Raw genomic sequence first — 21,350 nt, 5'->3', positions numbered from 1 at the left:
AAAACATGTCAAAGCAGTCAATCTTCTACCTTCTCTCTCTCTCAAACACACACGTAGCTTTATCATTCCTCGTCAGTTCACAGAACTATTTGAGGCACGAAAATATCTTGTTCATATAGATTTATTTATTTATTTATTGCATAAGCAAAACGCCTGTTGTAATGGGGATGTCTCTGCAGCAGGTTCATCTATGTTTCATTAGCCTGCCTGTTCAGCACCACAGACAGCACACGGACAGGTTGATGGCCGAGACCCTGACAGGCTGAAAAGTCAAAAGTAATAGCTATTAAATCTGTGGGAAATTACGTATGACATTTGCAGTAGCCAACTGCTTTAACATTTGCGGGAATGTATTACGTTTGTGGTTAATTACGTTTAGGGGCTGTTATTACTTTGGCGGGTGTCACAAGCATTATTCAGATCATTACGTTGTATAAAAAGACCTAGTTGTTTTCATCTGTGTTAACTAAATGCTACTCAGTTATCTCTGCTGGAATGAGATACCACCAAACTTTTGATTTAGGGACTTTTATCATGGTTTAGAGAAAACAAAACGCTATTGCCTGATCTGAACCCTCATAACAGGAAAATACTTAAGTGCCAGAAAAGAGGTAACAGAGGAACCAAACTTAGGACTGTTTGGTACTGACTCCATCTCTGAACATTAGTCTAACAGAAGACATATCTGAAACCCCAGTTTGTAAGACTATACAGTCAAATCATTGGTTCTCAGCCTGGGAATTGGTGCTCCTGAGAGGGTCACAAGATCATTTCCAGGGGTCTCCAAATAGTTTTGAAGAAAAAAAAATAAAATATTGATCCATTACATTGCCTGTACCAGAGATATTTTTTGCCTTAAAATACATTTAATTGAATATATTTATGAGAATCAAAGAGCGCAGGTGTACAAATTCTGATTGGACACATAAAAAAACCCTTTTTGACACTTTCAGAAGAACATAAGTGGGGTCTCAGCTGAAGATGGTTGAGAACTACTGCCCTATATTTGCCAATTATTTAGCACCAAGCAGCATGTTCTGTAGCAGGCCCACTTTCAACTGGCATACAGTAAATTAATACATTGATATTAAAATGCTTTTATAGACTTCAGTGAGGGGGCTGTCACTGTCATATCAAGGTTTTGGGATTGTCTGAGAACATCTGGATCCAGGGCTATGAGTTCATATATCGGTTTGCAGTTTAGTTCATATTTATCAGGGTTTATCATGACTTGATAGGATTTCCTGTTGTACCACTCTGAGGCCAATATTAAACTTGGTATCTCACAATATTTTGGGCAGATTTACATGAACAAATGATTAGAATATAAAGAATGAACCATTAAACAATAAATATAGTGACCTCATGTCCTGTCCACTAATAGTGCCATCTTCAGGCCAAAATGTATAAACTATTCAATTATCTGCATTCCTCTCTTATTTACCAAGCCCACCCATGTTTTAATTTATTATGGATATTGTCATATCTATTTGTTATTGCCCTGTTCTGCAGATGCAGTTGTAAACCACCATCCAGGAACCAAGGTATCAGATGTAAGAAAATCCATCAACACAAGAATCTGTGAGTTAAGGCACCAGGTGAAGAGAAAAAACAAGATGGACTGTTTAAATAGAATAACAGACTGTTCATTTTGGTCCTTTCCTTCTTTTATTCTTTCAACGTTCTGGACTGTGTCTGTGATCACTGATCATGTTTAAAATTGGCTATCTGTGAGAGTTAAGAGTTAAAATCTATTCCAATGGCAAGGCCAGTTAAGTATTACTTTTCACTACATGCTTTCCAGATGCTGTATTGAGTAGGATAACAATAATTTCTTTCCTATACAGGGCCTTGTTTTAATGTTTGATCAGGTTATGTTTAAGGGTAGGTAAGGAAATTCTGCAGAGGGTAGTGGATGAATGAGTCTAATTCCCAGGTCGCAAATACCAGTCTTTTGGGTTATACTTTCTGGCTGAATACCGACCCAAAATGCTGGTAGTTGAGAACCTGGGAATGACACCCAGAAAACAAAGACATTCTGACCTGGGTTATTTAGGCTGCAATTTAGGCTACTGTTGCCTATGTGGTGTTGGCTATCTCTAGCGCACGTGCATGTGCACGGGCGATATATGATTCATTATATATTTGTGTATATTGTACATACATGTTCCCATATAAATATGAATGTATTGTGTCAATATATTTTGTGTTATATTACAATATATTGAAAAATACATAAGGAATTGCCGCTTTCCATATATTGAAATATATATGACAAAATATTTACTCATTAAATGTTAATATATGTATTTATATATTTAGCAGTACACTTCACAATATATGTATGCATACATGTGCATACATATATAAATACATATACTATGAAGTCTATTACTAAATATATGTAATTATATATTTAGTAATAGACTTCATAATATATGTATGCATATATATGCACATATATACATTCATATATTATGAAGTCTATTATTAAATGTATGATTATATATTAATATATATGAGTAAATATATTGTCATATATCTTTCAATATATAGAAAGCAGCAATTCCTTATGTATTTTTCAATATATTGTAAGATAATACAAAACATATTGACACAATATATTATTCTGTATATTTTGAATATATATATATCGATATATATATCGATATATATATTTATGTTATATAGTTATATATATTTTTATGTTAATTTTCAGTCAGTAATATATTGATAGTCAGTATATAGAGAAATATATTTTCTTTGCATAAGGGCCAGTCTGTGCACCAATTCTCTCCCTCCATGACTGGACAGGTATGAGTAGTCACTGAACAGCAGTTATGTTGTCACTAGGAGAACGACAGAGCCACACAAACACTGTCACATCAACCCCGTGACAACATCACATGAGTATGAAAATATTTGGGGGTATTACATTTAGTAATAGTATTAGTTTTTTGAGAAATTTCAGTGTGAAGGTGGTGCTCATTGCTAAAAAGGGGAATTATCTGATTTGAAAGGATAGAGCTAGTATACGCCATATCCTGATACATCTATTTCTAGGTCAGGAGTGTGGACTTACTTTAATAATGGGGGGGGGGGGGCTCCAAAGAAGGGCAGAGGGAAGAAAAGTGAGATAAAAATGATTAGTGAAACAGTCGCTGAATAATAATAATAATAATAATATGATTGAATAAATTGTATTATGTGGATAAAACACAGTGATAAACTCATTCTTACCTTTTCAGCCTGAGGGGATAAACCCATGGTTAGTAAGGAAGTCTTTAAAGTATTGTATGAATTGTATTATATGAATGAATAAAATTTAAGGAATTCTTACCTTTGTTGTCTTCTAGGGAAAAAAGTTAGTTAGGTCATACTGGAATTTTTGACAATGATAATATTTGAAAGAACAATTTGAAAGATTATACTTAGCTGTTACCTGACAAAAAGGACCTAAAGAATGGAAGGAAATTTGAGTTTTTTAATCATTTATCCTGCAAGTGCAAATTAAAGTTTATCTCCGTCCTCATGCATGAGGAGTCGACAGCCCTGCCAGGCGCAAGGACTACCTGAGGCATCACCAGCCCAGCCAGACGCAAAGACCAGCCCCCAGGATCAAAGAAATGTCGATTTATCCTTCATGCTGATTTCAGGAGCTTCAGGTGCAAGACGCAACCTAGTAAGTTACAGCCCCGCCAGACGCAAAGGCTACCTGGGATTGACTTGCCCAGCCAGGCGCAAAGGCAAGTCCCCAGGGTTTTAAAAAGGGTCTCTGTCCCTCAAACATATACAAAGAAAGGTCCAGGTGCAAGACGCTACCTGTGTCAGCAGCCCCGCCAGACGCAAGGGCTGCCTCAAGAATACCTTATCCTACTAAACAAGAGGGTCTACAGACTCAGTCTGAGTCCCCCTCATCAGGACTGCCTCAGCCTCTTTGGAGCAGTCCCTCCTTCCTCTTCATCATCCCTGTCCCCTCTCTGCCGTTTTCCCGAGCAGGTGGCACCAGAAGATGAAGGGTCCTCCTGGTCCTCTTCATCATTAAACACTGACTGTCCACTGTCCAAATCCTCCTCTTCATCATCAAACACTGACGAACATCCACTGTCTGAATCCTCATCACCAACAGGCCACAAATGCCGGTGATGGGAGAGAAGCTGGCTGATGTAATGATGAACATCAGCCCGGAGTGCAGAGCGAGTGTTGCCGGGCTCAGCGTTACTCTCTTCGGGCCACACAATCCTCTCAAGGAGTTGCAACAGAGCCACGGCTTCTTCAAGCTCTCTGCGAAGTGCCGTGTCAGGGTCAAGAGGTGGATATGCGACACCAGGAGAAGAGGCAGGGGTAGAAGGAGAGGCCTCCCATTCCTCATCATCATCGCTGACCCCCTCGTCCTCTTCACTGTAGCCCACATATTCATACCCCTTGCTGCCAGACCAGATACGCCTGTGACAGGCACGAAGCTGCTCAATCCTACAGCCAACCTCAGCCCGAAGAGCAGGGTCGCTGTTGCCAGGTTCAGCAGTGGGGTCATCAGGCCACACAAGCCAATCCAAGAAATCAAGGAGGTCCAAGATCTCTTCCAGCTCCATGCAAATTGGAGTGTCAGTGTCAGGAGCAGCGTAAGGGGAGCCTGGATCTGCCTGTGGGGAAAAAGAGGAAACATGAGGGTCGTTGGTAACAGAGGCATAGAAATCAGAGGGAGGAGCTAGATGGAGATCATGATGAGGAGGGCCAGGCTCCCTCTGAGCATCAAACCCATCGACACGCTGGTCTTCCTCGCCGTTGTTGTTGAGGAAAGAGAGTCTAGCCCGCAGGCTTTCCTCAAGGGTGCGTCCAGTAGTCGGCAGCATTTCTCCAGTTGTTGAATTCCTCTGTCGTTTTTTCCCTTCCGGTTATCTTCTTCCGCTGGTCCACGTTAATTTCTGCTGGTGAGATTCAGTTTTTCCACAAATTTTCACTTTTCAGCGAGAGTTTTTGCAGTCAAACCAACTTTAGCCAAGTCCGAGAGCAAATGGGGATTTCCGAGAGGCCTGACGCGTCTACTACATCGTTGCGTTCTATGTTGCTATGGTTACTGACGCCTGTGCACATGCACGTGCGCTAGAGATAGCCAACACGACATAGGCTACAGTAGCCTAAATTGCAGCCTAAATAACCCAGGTCAGAATGTCTTTGTTTTCTGACATTAATTTATGGATAATATAGGCTTGTATTTGAAAGAAACGTGTGGTTGTGGAGCTTTAAATACATCAACGCATACTTGTGATTTATTGATCATATCAAGTTACTTTTTGGTGCTGAAAAGTGCATCATGCTATTATTGGGTTCTGATGTTGAAACTCTTTATTTTGGCCACTTTAAAACCCTTTCAACCGATTTTTCTGCCCATGTTGTCACACTTCATCAACTTTGTGAGCTTTTCACCCATTTTTTCCATTTTTTAACGCCTTTTTGTTACTCTTTCTCCATCCATTTTGCCATTTTAAACACAATTTTTCCACTTTCTGCCTTCCTTTCTGACACTGTTAACCCATTTTTGCCACTTCTGATTTTAAATAGCATTCGTCACTTTTTCTGCCTGTCTTGCCACTTTTAAAGACATTTTACAGTTTTCACTACATTTAACCCCTTTCTCACCACTGTTTATACCCATTTTTGTCAATTTTAAGGGCATCAAATTTTTTCTTCCCATGTTTGCACTTAAAACCCATTTGTGCTAGTGTAATCCCATTTCACCACGGTTTTTCTTGTTATCGCCACTTATCGATTTTTAAACTTTCTGCCTATATTTCACCTCTGTTGACCCATACTTGCTGCTTTTAACCTATTTATGCCAGTTGTTATTTTTCATCACGTTATCTGCAATTTTGGATGTCTTATGTATACATTTTTAATTTTTTAAATTCTATTGTACACATAAAGGTTTTGCATTTTGGAGAAGGCTATGTACAGCATTTATTAAAACATAGGTATTTGTGGCTTTGATAGTGCCTATTCACGGCATAAACGTTATCACAGCTGAACTTTACAATGCTGTTTTTCAGCCTGAAAAGTGGCATTAAAGAGAATCAGAGACACCTGATGAGGAGCACTGCCGTGGTTTGACAACCGAACTCCAGCTGATATTAAAATATTACATTTATTAGCCGTCATATATAATGATATCATAGTTCTTTACCTTCAGATAACCAAAAGTCTCTACATTTGTTTAAAAAACGCGGTCAGCTCTTAAGAAGGGGACATGAACGGTTTTTAGGCTCTTTAAAGAAGCAACACGCCAACAGGAGAAGGCCAGCCTGTAACTGCTCCAGAGTTAGGAGAGTAGCTGTGATACCTCACTTTCAGGTATTCTCATGCTGCTGTAGGCTAATCTTAAGACTATGATATATGAGTGCGGAGATAAAGTGCTCTCTTCTGACTGTTCATAAGACCTGAAAGGAGACTGAAGAAAGCCCTGAATGTCCGGTAGCCTATCAAACAAATGAGGAGTTGTAGATTTCTATATTTCTGAATGGCTTTCTTGCCAAACATATCAGTTGTTATTCTTACATTCCAGAACGCTGAACGAGCGCACATTTACAGCCTTCAGCCGTGCGCCCGCGCGTAATTACGCGCACAGTGGTGGAGTAGAGGACATGCCGATTGATTTTGATCAAATGCAAATTTATTTTTGTGTTTGTTTATGGTCAGCTATTGTACATAGCTCCCAGCTTTATACCTTTATACCTTTATACCTACGTCTAACATAAGAAAAAACTGTAAATAATAAATTCTGGCAAGGACTTACTGTCCTGAAAGGAAGGAAGATGAGGACAAAGATTTTAGAGAGAAGAGATTTTTTTTTCTTTCCAATTTATTTATTTTAAATTCCACTTTAACTTCTGTTTTATTTCTTTTCTCTCTTTGGCCCCATCTCCATTTTTTATTATAATCCATATAAGGTTGCATATCATATAAAACTAAGATATCATAAGACATATCTTGTCCTTCTCTTAAACATATCTATATGTTTCTTTGTATGTACAGACAATATATCTTTTTTGATATGTGGCCCTGCCCTGTGTTAAAAACTAAGTTCATCTGGAGTCCATCAGATAATATCTAAAAATGGAAGTGTAAGACATGCAAATTGTACACAATATGGCTTTTACCCTTCATTGTACACAACCCTGTACATATTCTTCAAAAACAGTAAATTCATTTTCTGTTCATCTACAGGATAGATATATCCACCGATTTTCATGCTGTAGCCAAAAAAAAAGTTTGAAACTGAAATTAGACATTAAAGAGCATTTTTACAGGAGCAGGGAAACGTTATGGCTGAAGTAAGTTGTGCTGAAAGGGACAACAAAATATTAACGAGATTAAAAAATAATTAACTAATTAAGGACCTTAACAGCATCATTATTAATGCATTAATTTTGACAGCTCTAATTTCAATTCATTCTTTGGTGACTTTCCAAAGTTAAACGTTAAACACTGGACATCTGTTCAATACTTTAAATCTAGAATTTAAATTATATCTTGGTTTTACACAGGGCTGATAAAAGCCATTTATTTGTGTGTGCACATTTGTCAGCACCGCACAATTCAGGTCATTCCAGCTAAAGTTAGTGTCTGCTGGGTCAGCCTGTTAAAAAGGTCTCTGGTAAAAATATTCCTTGTACAATTCCCTAAAGAAACAGGACGATAGTGCTGAAAGGTGTGATTTGTGTATTCTGAAAAAAAAAAAAAAAAAACACCAGCCATGCTCATTGTTCCATCATTTATTTTGCTAGATTTACAAGGTTGTTTTTTTCTCCAGTGTTCTTTGTTACTACAGAAAATGAGAAGTGCTGAAGTCACGGTGTCTGCTGTAACAAACAAAGCTTCAGCTTCTAACAGTGATTTCACATTTGAAAAAATATTAATCCCCTTTTGAACAACAGTAAACAAAATATTCTTTCCTGATTAAGGCTGAAAATGTGACTCTTAAAAGCCACATCTGAACATGCTGGAACAAAACAATCTGCCAAAAATATTCAAAAAGGTAAACTAGTCATTTCTTTTGCATTCCTTTGAACAATAAAAATACAACAAAGTTTCTGGTATGGTATGAAATGTTAAAACTGGCTATGAACATATATCCCTTTAGTTCCTTTCCTCATTCCTTAGTTTGACAAGTCACAGCAGAAGGTTGAATGTGTAGCATTATTAGTGGGTGTTTCATATTTAAGTCAAAGATCTAGGTTGTGTTTCTCTGCACGATAAATACCTGGCTGCCATTGGTTGACTGGGATGATACCATTTGGCACCTTTGTTACAGATTTGCATAAAACAAAGAATTTGACATGAAAAAAGTTTGTTCCCAAGGTGAGAGCTTTGTGCTTGTGTGAAAACAGTTCCATAAATATCAGAGATATTTTGATTTAGTATATTTTCATTTAAAATACTAAAGTCTTGAACTATCAAAGTGGCCAGGCTGCTGAACAAGTTGACTCCACAGACTGTGTAGCAAGATGGACAGCATCTGACAGTGAAGAGCTCCCCCTGCTGACTGGCTGCAGTATAGGTCACAAACCCCATCTACTCCATGTTTACAGACTGGACATGGGCCAAATTTTAAATTCAAAATAAATGTCAGAGATAAAAAGATGTGACATATTGTCACCTTTGTTGACAAACGCAGTTCCTTGCAGCAGTTTGATTATCAGAATAGAGGAGGAAGGATGGGAGAAAAAGTTATGAAGATACAGTCATCAGTGAAATACATGCTGCAGAAAGAGTGATGTCAGCAATGTGATATATCAGCATCCATCATAGGGGTATTTTGGCTTCATTCTGTACAACACAAGGAAGCCCAAAGGCATTGCCCATATTAATATATAGTCAATACTTGAATCAGTGTTCAGCATCCTGAGTAAATCCAAGTCATTGGTGCACCTCTCACTTTTCTTTCAACATGACATAATGAATCATGTCCTTCACAGCAAAGAGAAAAAAGTGTGACACAAATACATATAAAGTTATTGTTAAAATGGTACATGTGAGTATACAGATACATTATTTGGCAATGATAACCATCATTCCCAAAGCATTATGTTCCCCTTAGGTTGTTTCCATTGAGTAGTCAAGTTCAGTTTGGTACAGCATCATCAAAAGTTGAAAAACAACTGACCCCATGCAGTCCCACTCTCTAACACCCTTCCATAGGGGTGCCAGGCTTACCTATCCATCCCAAAAGGGTGGAGCTACACACAATAAAGGGTATAAACAGGAATCTGATCCCCACTTAAATTGAGGCTTTTTGGATTCGACAGAGATTCATGGACCGTGGGCATTTATATGTGGCCACAAACCGGGTTACCTGCCGTTTATGTGGACCTGATTTCAAGTACAGGAAGTACAGCCTGAAGGCTGGTTCGTAATGGATGTGAAACTGAATTGTGTGAATACAAAGCTTTGGATCAGATGATTCTCTAAATAGTAGTCTTTTTTACTTTATGTAGCCTGTGAAAAGATTGCTCTGTAGCTGCTGATCCTATTTGCAAAACTTTGGGCTATAGCCTATTTTAGAACAAGACATATATACCCAGAATTTCTTACTTAATTAGTTTTATTCTAACACCAGAGAGACCTTTATTTTTAATGTGACAAATTCTCACGGTACAGCTCTCAACATTTATATTATGTCATATAAACTGTTAAAGCGTCAGATACATTCAGATAAATAACCAAATATAAATCATGAATGCTACTTCATTTAATCTGTAATTAATACAGACTAACTCAGTCCATATGGACTCAACAATTTTTTAGTCTTTCCCCATAAAACCCACCGTGTTAGTCTGGCATCGCAGGACAACATTTGCACCTATAAAACATAATTTGTTGCCATTAAGTGCCTGTCACCTAAGGTATTATTTTATTGTATGGTTGACACGCTGAAATTTAGGGTCTCAATTTTCATTTAAGGCAGGGGTGTTCAAACTTTTTCTACTGAGGGCCACATATTGAAATATATAAGAATGGTTGGGCCACTTTCAAATACTGCACCTTTAGGATACTGAAGTTATAAACCAGTCGAAAGTAGATTAAGATATTCTTAGTGATTGAGTGTGCTCACATAGCTAGTTAGAGGTTGAAAAGGCAATAGCCAATCAATTTAAGGATTTTTGGGAGGCCAGTCAGATTTCAGGGGGTCCTGGTTAGCCCTGGTGACTCACCCATAACACTATTGGTATTGCTACTTAGTGGGATAATTAATTAGAGCATTATAAATCAAGATAACGGGCCGCATTTGGCCCCCGAGGCATAGTTTGGACACCCCTGATTTAGGTAGGAGGAAGGAGTATAGAGTTAAGATCATATTAATCACTAACTTAATGCTATAGCACAGCTTCATCCTGTGTTTTTATTAATGTACCATTACCACTCTATAAACATATTCCATCAGCTGAGGATGCATACTGACCGCAGTTAACAAAGTCAACATGTAGTTACTAAAACACAGCACTTTTCAGCCATCACAAACTTTCTTCAACTAAGCGTCTGGAACTGCATACTTATGCTGCCTATGATGTCACATGCACACCCTCTAAAGTCCACCCACCTAATCAGGGTATGAGTGTCTGTGGAAATGCCAACTATTTTGGGGTTTACCGTACCAAATCATAATCAATCAAACTGGACCATTTGGTGGAAATGTGACAGCTCTGACACTTTGATTTCCCTTATGACGTCACAATATTTTAACACTATGTAACAAACCTGATCTTTAAAGTCAGTTATATATCCCTTAAACTCTTGTATTTACACGACAATTTGTTTCCCTTGCATAGCTCAGGATTAGACACAGTTAATATATTATGGCTCTTCAAAAGCATACAGTATTTGAATATTTCTAAAATAATCCCTTTTCTGCATAGGTATCACAATGATCTCAACTTTTCTGTGAAAAATAAATGGTATCTAATCTTCTGCACCAAGGGGAGAAAAGTGTTTTAACTGCATTAGCAAAATTTAAAGCTTGCTTTTATGTATTAGGTTTAAAGTAATTAAGCTACATTTTCCACACTTTATTTTTACACTGTAATCTACTCAGCATGGAGCCAAACAAAACACCTTAATGAGGATGAAAAACAAAACTCTCCTTATTTAATACTCGTGAGGTTTGCTGCACAAGTATTTAATAACTGTAAACTGATTGTAACAGTAGTGTTAAAGATGCTCCCAGTGCAAACCTTGGCTCATGGTAAGGTAGAATAAAACTGAAAAGTGCATCTCTTGGAACTGCTGGCTCCAAGTAACAGACGTCTTTGTTTAGGAAAATAACAGCTGAATTATTTTTAAGAGAGAAATAGATAACAAGGAAGTGATGACTTTTAGTCCTGTTATTACAGCACCATATGGCTGATAAGCACTAAGGAGTGGATCCATATTTATCTCCTGTACGGAGCATCACATGAATACAACTGCACATTATATCGCTGCCAAAGAATACAAACAAGCAGGATTTCACTATAAAGTAGAACATTAATGTGCGTTTTTCTTAAATTCCCGTTTAAAACTCCTCGTGTCACTATCCAGCTTGCCCTGTTGAGTTTTAGTCAAGGATTCTCAAAGAAGAAGGATTTCACTTCTACCACCTGAAAGCTCCTGTGAGGAATTCTGTGTTGATTTTGGCGCCCCCGTGTGGACAAAGTGGTACCTTGTGGTACTTCCCACTATTCATGTCCATGTACAAGCTGTATTTTTAAACAGTAAAATGTATCACCTAAAGTGAGTCCTAGCCTTGTTAAATGTAAAATAAGGCTGTGCAATAAATCTTTTTAGCAGACACCTACCCCGTCACTTTGGGTTGAGACATTAAAAACTAACCGTATAGAAATTATTGATCTTTTCGCTGGTGTTTTTTTTTTAATTATTGTAGCTCCCAAACAGACATCAGTATTAGCTTGAGTCCGTTTCATTAGCAGCTAAAAACACTTCAGAGGAGCTTTAACTTGCTTCTAAAATTGTAAAATTTTGTTCTGAAATCAATTTTATGTCTTTAACTTTGATGAGCAGTAGAATTAGGCTCCATGAAATCCTTCTTCACACATCTGTAGTGCTTCACAGTGTTGAACAATCAGCACAGGTCTACTTAGACTGGACTGGTCTCTGACACAGAGGGAACAATTTCTCCCTCATGATCCCTTTTTATTTGTGCTTCTCCTCGTCGCTGTAGATCTTCCGAAGGCTCGAATCCAGCAGGAAATCTACTGACCTACAAGAATAGAGAAGGGAAAAATTCTGATGTTGGAGACATAAAAAAAATCTGAATTGATTTTATAAAAGTATAATTAGTTTGGGAAAAAGTTAACCTACAAAGAACAGCTGTGAATTGAAGCAAAGCTCTTTACTGATTGCTTAACAAAAGCATACTAAGCAAAGAGGAGCTTAAGCTTGAATGTGTCATTTCATGTTATCGGTTTGCAGCACCATAACATTTGTGTCTCTATTGTACAAACTAGAAATTAACTTTGACTTTGACTAATAAAAATTCCCAATAAGTTTAAATTCTAGCCTCTTGAATAAAAGCATGCAAGTAGTCAGACTGTTATTTCAGGTACCATCCTTTAGGTACGGTTATTTTTACACCTAAAGCCAACCTATTAATAATTCTGTTGAGTACATTTTTTACGATAAGCTAGATTTTGCATTTTGGTGAATCCTTTTTTATTTACGTTTTTTGGTATAATTAAAAATCTACTTTTTCAGATCAGGGATAATAAGAGGAAGACTCTCAATTGCAGGTAAAAGGTTTCTGGCATGTTTTGCATGTAGCCTCTAATTGTTGAGTGCCCTTCCTTCCAATCCTAGTGATTTTCATCATAGAGCTGAATTTCCTTGATCTTCCATTTTCCTATCTTGATCTTGATCATGGTATAGTTATGCATAACTAAATGCAGACAATACACAGGTACATCTGAAAAAAAAGGATATCATGTAAAAGTTTTTTTTTTTAGACAAGACATTTTTCTTTTAATATTGATGATTATGGCTTACAGCTCACAAAAAATAAAAATCCACTACCTCGAAATATTATCAGTCCAAAAAACAAGGATTTATGACACAGAAATGTCTACCTTCTTAAAAATTATGCTCATTTATGCCTTCAGGATTTGGTTGGAGTTTTGCACAAATTTCTGCATCTATGCAACATGTCACAGAGCCAGTCGGTCTGTGGCACTGCTGGGGTGTTATGAAGCCCAGGTTGCTCTGATTGCTGTTTGATTGGCCTTCAGCTCGCCTCTATTGTTGAGTCTGATGTCTCTCATCTTTCTCTTGACATTTTCCCAGAGATTCTCTTCAAGGTTTAGGTCAGGCCAGTTAGCTGGCCAATCAAACAGTAATCCCATGGTCAGCAAAACCAGTTTCTGGTCATTTTGGCTTCACTGTGGGCAGGTGCCAAGTCCTTCTGGAAAAGGGAATCATTATCTCCACAAATACCTGGTAGATGGCTTGACTCTGGATTTCATAAAGCACAGTGGACAAAAAACAGTAGATGATATGGCACCCCAAACCATCACTGAATATAGTAAATGAAATCACTGGACTTTAAGCACCTTGGATTCTGTACCTCTCAGATCTTCCTGCTAACTCTGGGAACTTGATTTCCAAATAAAATTAGACATTTAGTTTTATCTGAAAACAGGACTTTAAGCCACTGAGCAGCAGTCCAGATCTTTTTCTCCGTAGCCCAGGTGAGATGCTGATGACGTCAGTGGTTCAGGATTGGCTCAACACTAGGAACACCACACTTGTAGTCCATTTCTCCGTAGCCCATCTGTGTGTGGCGGCTCTTGATCCACTGACTCCAGCCTCGGTCTGCTCTCTCCCAGTCACCTAACAATGAATATGCTTTCATACAGCCTCTGAGAACAGTCTGCCCTTTCAGCTATGACCTTCTGTGTTTTACCCTCCTTGTAGAGGGTGCCAATGACTGTTTTCTGAACAACTGTAAGGTCAGCAGTCTTCCCCATGATTGAGGTTGTGTGTGCATAACTAGAGTGAGAGAATAAAGGCTCAGGAAATCTTTGCAATCGGGCTTTTCACAATATTCTAAAATTTTAATATAAGGGATCTTTGATTTTCATGAACTGTAAGCTGCAATCATCAAGATTAAAACAAAAAAGTCTTTAAATATATTGCTTCGTATGAGATGAATCTAGAATATATGGGAGTTTAACTTTTTGAGTTAAATCACAGCGAAAATGAGAATTTTTCACAATAATCTAATCTTTTTAGATGCACCTTTATATGTCTGAGCGACTTTTAGTCTGTATTTAATATTAACTGATTTCCAAGGATGATTTAGGTGTTAAAATGTGATTGTCTGGCTTTAAAAATGTAGAATCTCACTGGATTTACCATTTCAGGATGTATACAGATCAGAAAATATTAATAAAAGGACAGTCACTATTAAGTAAGCTGTCAGCACATGCTTTGTTCCCAGTACAGCAGGAAGTGAAGCCTAACCCTTAAAAAAAAAACCAAACCTTACATAATGAGCGCCTTACATAATCTGCATGCATACAAAGACCTGACTCTGGTGCAGACCTGTCGATAGGAGTGATGATGAAGGGGATTGTAGAGAGGCCTATTGCTGTGGTGGTCCACTTTCGGACAGGCAGGGGCCACTTGGTGCTTTTTCCCAGCAGGTATAGTGACGCAGCACACACACGGTTAATGGTGAAGCCCGGTATAATCACAGAGGCGAGGGCCTGCCACACGAACGTGTCCACCACCGCCACCGCTACCCGTGTTGTCTTCCCCGGGTTGTCCCCATGGGCCTTGAGGAACAGATGGAGGATCAGACAGTGAGGGTAGTTACAGCTGTCACGATCAAGTTTCATAACACAGTAGAAACCCAAAATAATGTTGTGAGTTTATTCAGAGTTTGGGTCTTAAAAATAATCTTCCTTTCTTCTAATTTACCCAGTCCCTATTAGACAAGCAAGCTCTACCAGACATTTTCAGCTTCTGACACATTGCAAAGTATGCCTAACTGTGCTTGTTTGTCACTTGATGCATACACTATATATTCACAATTTTACTGTATGTTATATTTTTGGGCCTTTGAGACAGGTAAATTATCCAAAAATGTACAAAAAAGAAAAAAAAATGAAAGACCATACAACATCTGAGCATAACCCTGTTACTAAATATCTTTTTTCTGCTGCCATTTAATGCATCATCAGATTAATCTTGTAATCCCTTGTAGCATTAGCAAACAAGTGATTTAAGACGATGTTGACCTAGTATTCTTTATCTGCTTTATCGTTACATAATGGTGGAATTCGGAGACAACACACATTCAAAAAACACTTTCCAGTCTTACCACGGCTGCCTTCTTCCCTTTGTCCACAGCATCAGCGGTGACATATGCGGTGGCCACGGCATAGCTCCCCCACACAAAACTCACCGGCACCAGTGCGCGAAAAGCCTCCCCCACCTCGTTGGCGTAGCCTGTGGACAAACAAAGATCAGGACTTTACCTTATAGTCTCATCTAAACGCCTCATAACCTGTCAACTCAGCCTGCTAACAAGGCCTTTGACTCAGGTCCTTAAAAGAGAATCAGTTTGACAGGACAAATTTTAAAAATTAACTTAGGTTTTGTGCTAGTGAATTCATATTTTTAAACTATCTCTTTTCAGTGACTTTGGACTTCGGTGCATGCATCAAAAGGTTAATGAATGTCACCTTTACCCCTGACATTGTGAAAATCAAGGGCAAAATTTGGGGGCAAAATCAATTTCACAAAAGGCTGAATGGTTTAAAAGCCCTTTCTTTCTTATCAGGAAGTCACCACTGTAAGGAGTTCATGCAAATCGCTGATAGCTTGATCTCCAGACACACAGTTTAGTTTTATCTTTGCTTCAATAAATAAGCTTATCAGAGCATGCAGTAATCAAATTCTGCTGCAGCTCTTTGTCTCTTTCTCTGGTGACTGTTTATTTTTCTTACACATCAGCTGAATGAATAAGGAAGGCTGTCACTTAAAATGATGACAAAATCAGATATCTTAGAGCAATGAACGCAGGATTTACTGAAGAAACTTATCATAATAAATGTAAATAGTCCACATGAAATAAGTGGATTACATGACACATAAAAGATTTATCTAAGGCTTCAGCTACAGTCATGACACCACTAGCTTTCTCTTTCTCTTGCTTAAGCCTGGACCACATAAGATTTTTAAACTCTAAAAGGATGTGGGAAATGTGAGAGATCCACATATGACGACTAGGCTATCGCTCAGATGAATGCTTACCAGTCACAGAGTAACTCTAATGTACAATAAGTATACTTCCCACAGAGAGTAGCACCTTAAATCCACCTAACGAATACCAGTTTCTTTATATTGGGTGCGTGTTCAATGACTCGTGTGCAGGATGGAAATCAAAGATGACTAAATTGACCAGATATGGGTGTTCTGGGTGCGTAAACGTCCATCACTGAATATGGAGGAACTTACTGAATTCTTGAGTAAAAAAAAAAAAAAACATTGCTCTTTAACTCAAGGAGAGTTTTCTTCACACTGAAAACAGACTTTACCAAGAGAAGCAGGGATGAATCAGAATGTTTTTGCAGCTTTTGTGAGAGGTCACATGACCGCTTTGTGTTCTTCTTTTCCAAGTGATGCCAAGCATTTACAAAAAAACCCTCTAGAACCGTGATCAAATCTTATCCTTCCTTAACCCATCACCATCTTTAAGAGTGGTTTATGAAACAACAAGGAAAAAACAATTCCACAAAACCTTGAAGTGAATGTGAAACAGAATTTTAGACATTTTTGCAAATTAACTAAAAGTAAAACTAGAATATCACAATGACAAAAGTATTCAGACCCTTGCAACAACACTTGAAATTTAGCTCAGCTTTCTATTTTTCTTGATCATTGCTGAGATATTTCTAAACCTTGACTGGAGTACTGTGTAAAATAAATTAATTGGACATGTTTTGGAAAGGCCCACGCCTCTCTGTAGAAGGCCTTACAGCTGACAGTGCATATCTGCGGAAAAACAAAGCCATGAGGTCAAAGGAACTGCCTTCAGAGCTTAGAGACTGATCCAAGGCACAGATCTGGGTAAGGCTAAAAAAAAATCTGAGGCACTGAAGGTTCCCAAGAGCACAGTAGTCTCCATAATTCTCAAATGGAAGAAGTTTGGCACAACCAGGACTCTTCCAAGGGAAAGCAGCCAGCCAAACTGAGCAATCAGGACAGAAGGGCCTTAGTAAGAGGGGTAACCAAGAACCTGATGGTCACTCTGACTGAGCTCCAGAGATCCTGTGTGGAGATGTGACAAAGTTCCAGAAGGACAAACATTGCAGCCCTCTTCCACTCTGGGCTTCATGGCAGAGTGGCTAGACAGAAGCCTCTCCTCAGTGCAAAACACATGAAAGCCCTTTCGAAGTTTGTAAAGGCACCTGAAGGACTCTCAGACTATGAGAAACAAGATTCTCTGCTCTGATGAAACCAACATTGAACTGAATTCAACATTTGGAGGAAATCAGGCAACGCTCATCACCTGCCCAATACCATCCCAGCAGTGAAACATGGTGGTTGCAGCATCATGCTGTGGGGGTGTATTTCAGCAGCAGGGACTGTGAGGCTGGTCAGGGTTGAGGGAAAACTGAAAGGAGCAAAGTACAGACACATCCCCAGTAGAAACCTGTTCCACCGCACTCAGGACAGCAGACCGGGCCGAAGGTTCACCTCCTAACATGACAATGATGCTGTGAATGTCCTAGACTGGCCCAGTCAGAGCCCTGACTTGAACCCTATTGAACATCTCTGGTGAGACCTAAAAATGTTGGTTCACCGACAGTCCCTATCCAACCTGACTGAGCTTGAAAGGATTTGCAAAGAAGAATGGCAGAAAATCCCCAAATCCAGGTGTGCAAAGCTTGCCGAATCATATTCATAAAGTCTCGAGTCTGTATTTTTATAAAATCCTTCAAAAACTCAAAAACAAACAAACAACCAAAAAAGCCCAGGTATATCTAATGTACTGTTAATGTTTCCCAATAAGTAAAGTCAAAATATCGTTAGTAAAAAAGGCTGACAACGAGAACTCCGTGACAACTGAATCTGGAGCTCCAGAGGTGTAGCAGGTGTACAAAGTGATGAAAACTGCAATTAAACATGATAACAAAAGGACAGCTGAGATAAGTTTATCTTCCAGAGAGGCACTTAGTTAATAACAAAGCATGTTATGCTCTGGCAACAAAGGCTGGAGCTACATTTTAGCCTGTCAGCAAAGGCTTCAGATTACAGTTTGTCATTCAGTCACTGCATGTCCTCAGTGAGTTAGAGATACAGCGTGTGTGTACACCAGATGTTTGAGGTAGAAGAGAGAAGCTGAAGAGATAAAGAGTACCAGATGTGGCAGGGTGAGGGCAAGGTATGAAGGTTTGGATGGTGAGTGATAAAAGACAGGAGATAAATATTAAGATGAACTGTCTGCTGATAATCAGTGATCTCATTTAAAGCCAAGTTCCTGTATTAATTGGATTGTGCATTAATTGGATTTTTAAAGTGACCTGGCAAACCCCATCCATCTCTAACGTTGTCAGTCAGATGAACTGAAATATCCTCACATGCATTGTCTTACGGCATTCAAAACGACAGCGTCAGCTGAAACAGGATCTGTTGCCACGTTGCATAACCCCAGCACTATCACAGCTGTTTAAAGGCAGTAAAAAAAAAAAAAAAAAAATCTTTTCAAGACATTACTTTTAAACATTTCTGAGCCTGGTAGGAAATAGCATAGGAAATACAGCCCAAAAAAAGCTGTATCAAACTATATCGAGAGAGAAAAATAACATAATTATGTCAAATGGTAAAGGAATTGTTTGTTTTTGACAGCAATGTGTCACTTTTTTTTCGGGGGGGGGGGGCAGGAAAAATGGTTGGGAAACACTGATCGAAGGTAGGGGTGTAAGCCAGATGGTGATAGCCAGTGATCCTGAAGGAGGTCTGCAGCTCCAAGGTCGTCCACGGGGCAATGTTATGTGCTGTTATTATTCGCTGCAGTGTATCTAACTGCACCCTTGAGGACAGGATAGGTGCACTTGGCACCCCAACAGAAGGGTACCACAAAGGACACTACTGGCTGGTTATGTTGAAATATTTTTCAACTTTGAAAACACAAACTGACCTGACCCAGAACATCAAGTGGCAACACTGTTTTAGCCTCAAAATATATTTAGATAATTTACTTGTTGTTGACATGACAGCACACTGGTCCTGAGTATACATTACAAAGATAGAGATGGAATGACAGTTATGTAAATCTGAGCTTGAGGAAATGGCGGCCAGTATTGTCCCTTTAGAAGAAAACCAGTCCAAGTGCTTGGCACAGGAGCTAGGCTATACATCACTGTAGACCAGGCATGTCCAAACTGTGGCCCGGGGCCCAAATGCAGACCGGGGGCCATTTTTGATTAGCCCGCAGCAAATTCCAGAGATAAAATGAAATATGGCCCACATTAAAACACGAAGCATGTGCTTAACTGTATTGCAATTCTTGTTTTCAGCACATGGCAGTGCTACCATGTTAAATCTGTAAACAAACATTTTGACAAAAAGATATGTTTATTAAAAACATCCTGATGGATTATCAGAAAATAGCAGCACCAATAACTTTTCAGGGGCTGAGCCAGTGGTAGCCAGGGCTAGACAGGGCCCCCTGAAATCTGATTGGCTCCCCAGAACCCTGAAAATGACTGTTTGCCCTGCCAGCCCTTACCTAGCAATTTAGGCACACTCAGTTGCTAAGCATGTATTACCTTACATTGAAAGTGGCCCCACCATCCTATTAGGTGGTAGGTCTACTATGCATGAGCCAGCTTGAATTTTGCCCAGTAAACCAGCCTGATTGTAAAAATGATATTACTACAATCCCTTTTATGTACAGATATTGCAAGTTTAAAAAGATCTGCAACGTTTCATTTGAGTAAAATAAGGTCCTGTGTAGAATTTATGTTTTAAACTACCCTTGTGAATTTTCTTTTTCAATAATATGAACTATTTGTTGTCTTTTCACTTACAAACATGGCTCTAAAGCAAATTGAAGTCAAACAACGATCAAAATAAACTTGTGTAGAAGCTGAACTTTCCCTGATAACTTTGGTAATAAAGAGATGACACTGTGCCTGGTTCTGCTCAAGGTCTGGCTCTCTGTAAGAACTTTTTTATTACCTTTTAAAGTCTGTTTTTGTTGTTTTAATTAATGCAAAATACCATCTTCCTATTTCAGGAGCCATGACATAACTTTAGTTTTTTTTTTACAAATAAAGATCAAAATTGGATTAATTACATTTGTAAGTAAATTGATAATGGTTTAACTGAGTGACTCTACATAGTCACTGCTGCTTAAAATAAACTATGGAAGAGCAGCAGACTGAGAGAAACTGATGTAGAATGAATGCCCTTCAGCTTTTCCCTCTGCTCAGCATTGAGAAACAGATAACAACAACAAATGTCTTTACACCAGCTTTTAAACAGGAACGCAGGTAGTGATACTGAGTTGTATCCGCCACAGGAAGTGTGTTTGTCAGTGTGATGATGCCTACGGGCGTTCACATCGTGGTTGTGAGTCACTGCCTCAACTTGCTAAACAACTACCTTTCCTGGGACAACACTGAGCTACAGAGACCAGGACCACATTCACGCTTATGTTGGAGACGTTACGGAGACAAAGCACGGACAGCGGTGCTGTACTGTCACGAGACAATCGTCCTTAACGTCCCGTGGAAACAAACTGACCTCTAAGGGTCAACTTTGGCTATAAATAGATGTTAAATGTTAGCCAGCTATGCTAACCTTCAGCAAGCTAGTTTGAGGGTCACACGGCTCCAGTGTATATTTACCTTCCATCCGGACATTTGCTGGCGTGTCAAAGGGAAAAAACAGACAAAAGCGAACACCTGTGGTAAAAAAGAGTACATACCCAGGAAGCGGACCCATGTATCACGATAAATGTCCACTGTTTGGCTAGGTTTTTCCTCTGTAGGATCCATGCCTTCCTTGCGTTAACGCTACTCCATCCCCCTGTTACTACACCGGTGAGAGAAGGCAGCAGAGCCGAGAGGCGGGGGGAGAAGAGGAGGGGGCGTCAACGTTCATTTATAATCATCTGCTGGAGCAGGAACTCCTGCAGCACGCGGAACAGGGAGGGCGGGGTCTAGGTTCAAGATGGGCGGGGTTAGTGCTGACAAATAATGTAGACAGATATTTAGGATGACAGAAACAGCCCCATCTGCTGGATGACAGTGAGAAGTACAACTAATTTCATATTCAGTGCCCTTTAGTGA

General features: G+C 39.0%; 1 protein-coding gene across 1 annotated transcript; it reads right to left on the bottom strand.

The window, feature by feature from the left end:
• Positions 1 to 7,765: 7,765 nt before the first annotated feature.
• On the bottom strand, positions 7,766 to 21,119 carry mtfp1 (mitochondrial fission process 1). The gene is made up of 4 exons (XM_041811174.1): positions 20,987 to 21,119; positions 15,368 to 15,495; positions 14,587 to 14,819; positions 7,766 to 12,250 (listed from the first exon to the last, which is right to left on the bottom strand). Exons 1-4 carry the CDS (start codon positions 21,054 to 21,056, stop codon positions 12,184 to 12,186), a joined length of 498 nt encoding a protein of 165 aa, XP_041667108.1. The 5' UTR covers positions 21,057 to 21,119; the 3' UTR covers positions 7,766 to 12,183.
• Between the last annotated feature and the right edge of the window lie 231 nt (positions 21,120 to 21,350).

Source organism: Cheilinus undulatus, linkage group 17, assembly GCF_018320785.1.
Source record: "Cheilinus undulatus linkage group 17, ASM1832078v1, whole genome shotgun sequence".
Lineage (NCBI taxonomy): Eukaryota > Metazoa > Chordata > Actinopteri > Labriformes > Labridae > Cheilinus > Cheilinus undulatus.
The sequence above is the reverse complement of the archived record's forward strand: the minus strand, read 5'-3'. Positions and strand labels throughout refer to the sequence as shown.

What these genes read in the sequence shown, in the direction of transcription:
- mtfp1 (XM_041811174.1), bottom strand. Translation starts at nt 21,056, where the DNA reads ATGGATCCTACAGAGGAAAAACCTAGCCAAACAGTGGACATTTATCGT. An exon ending in TACATGGGTCCGCTTCCTGG is followed by an intron (nt 15,496 to 20,986) that starts GTATGTACTCTT and finishes GTTTGTCCACAG; the next exon opens with GCTACGCCAACGAGGTGGGG. An exon ending in AAGGGAAGAAGGCAGCCGTG is followed by an intron (nt 14,820 to 15,367) that starts GTAAGACTGGAA and finishes CTGTTCCTCAAG; the next exon opens with GCCCATGGGGACAACCCGGG.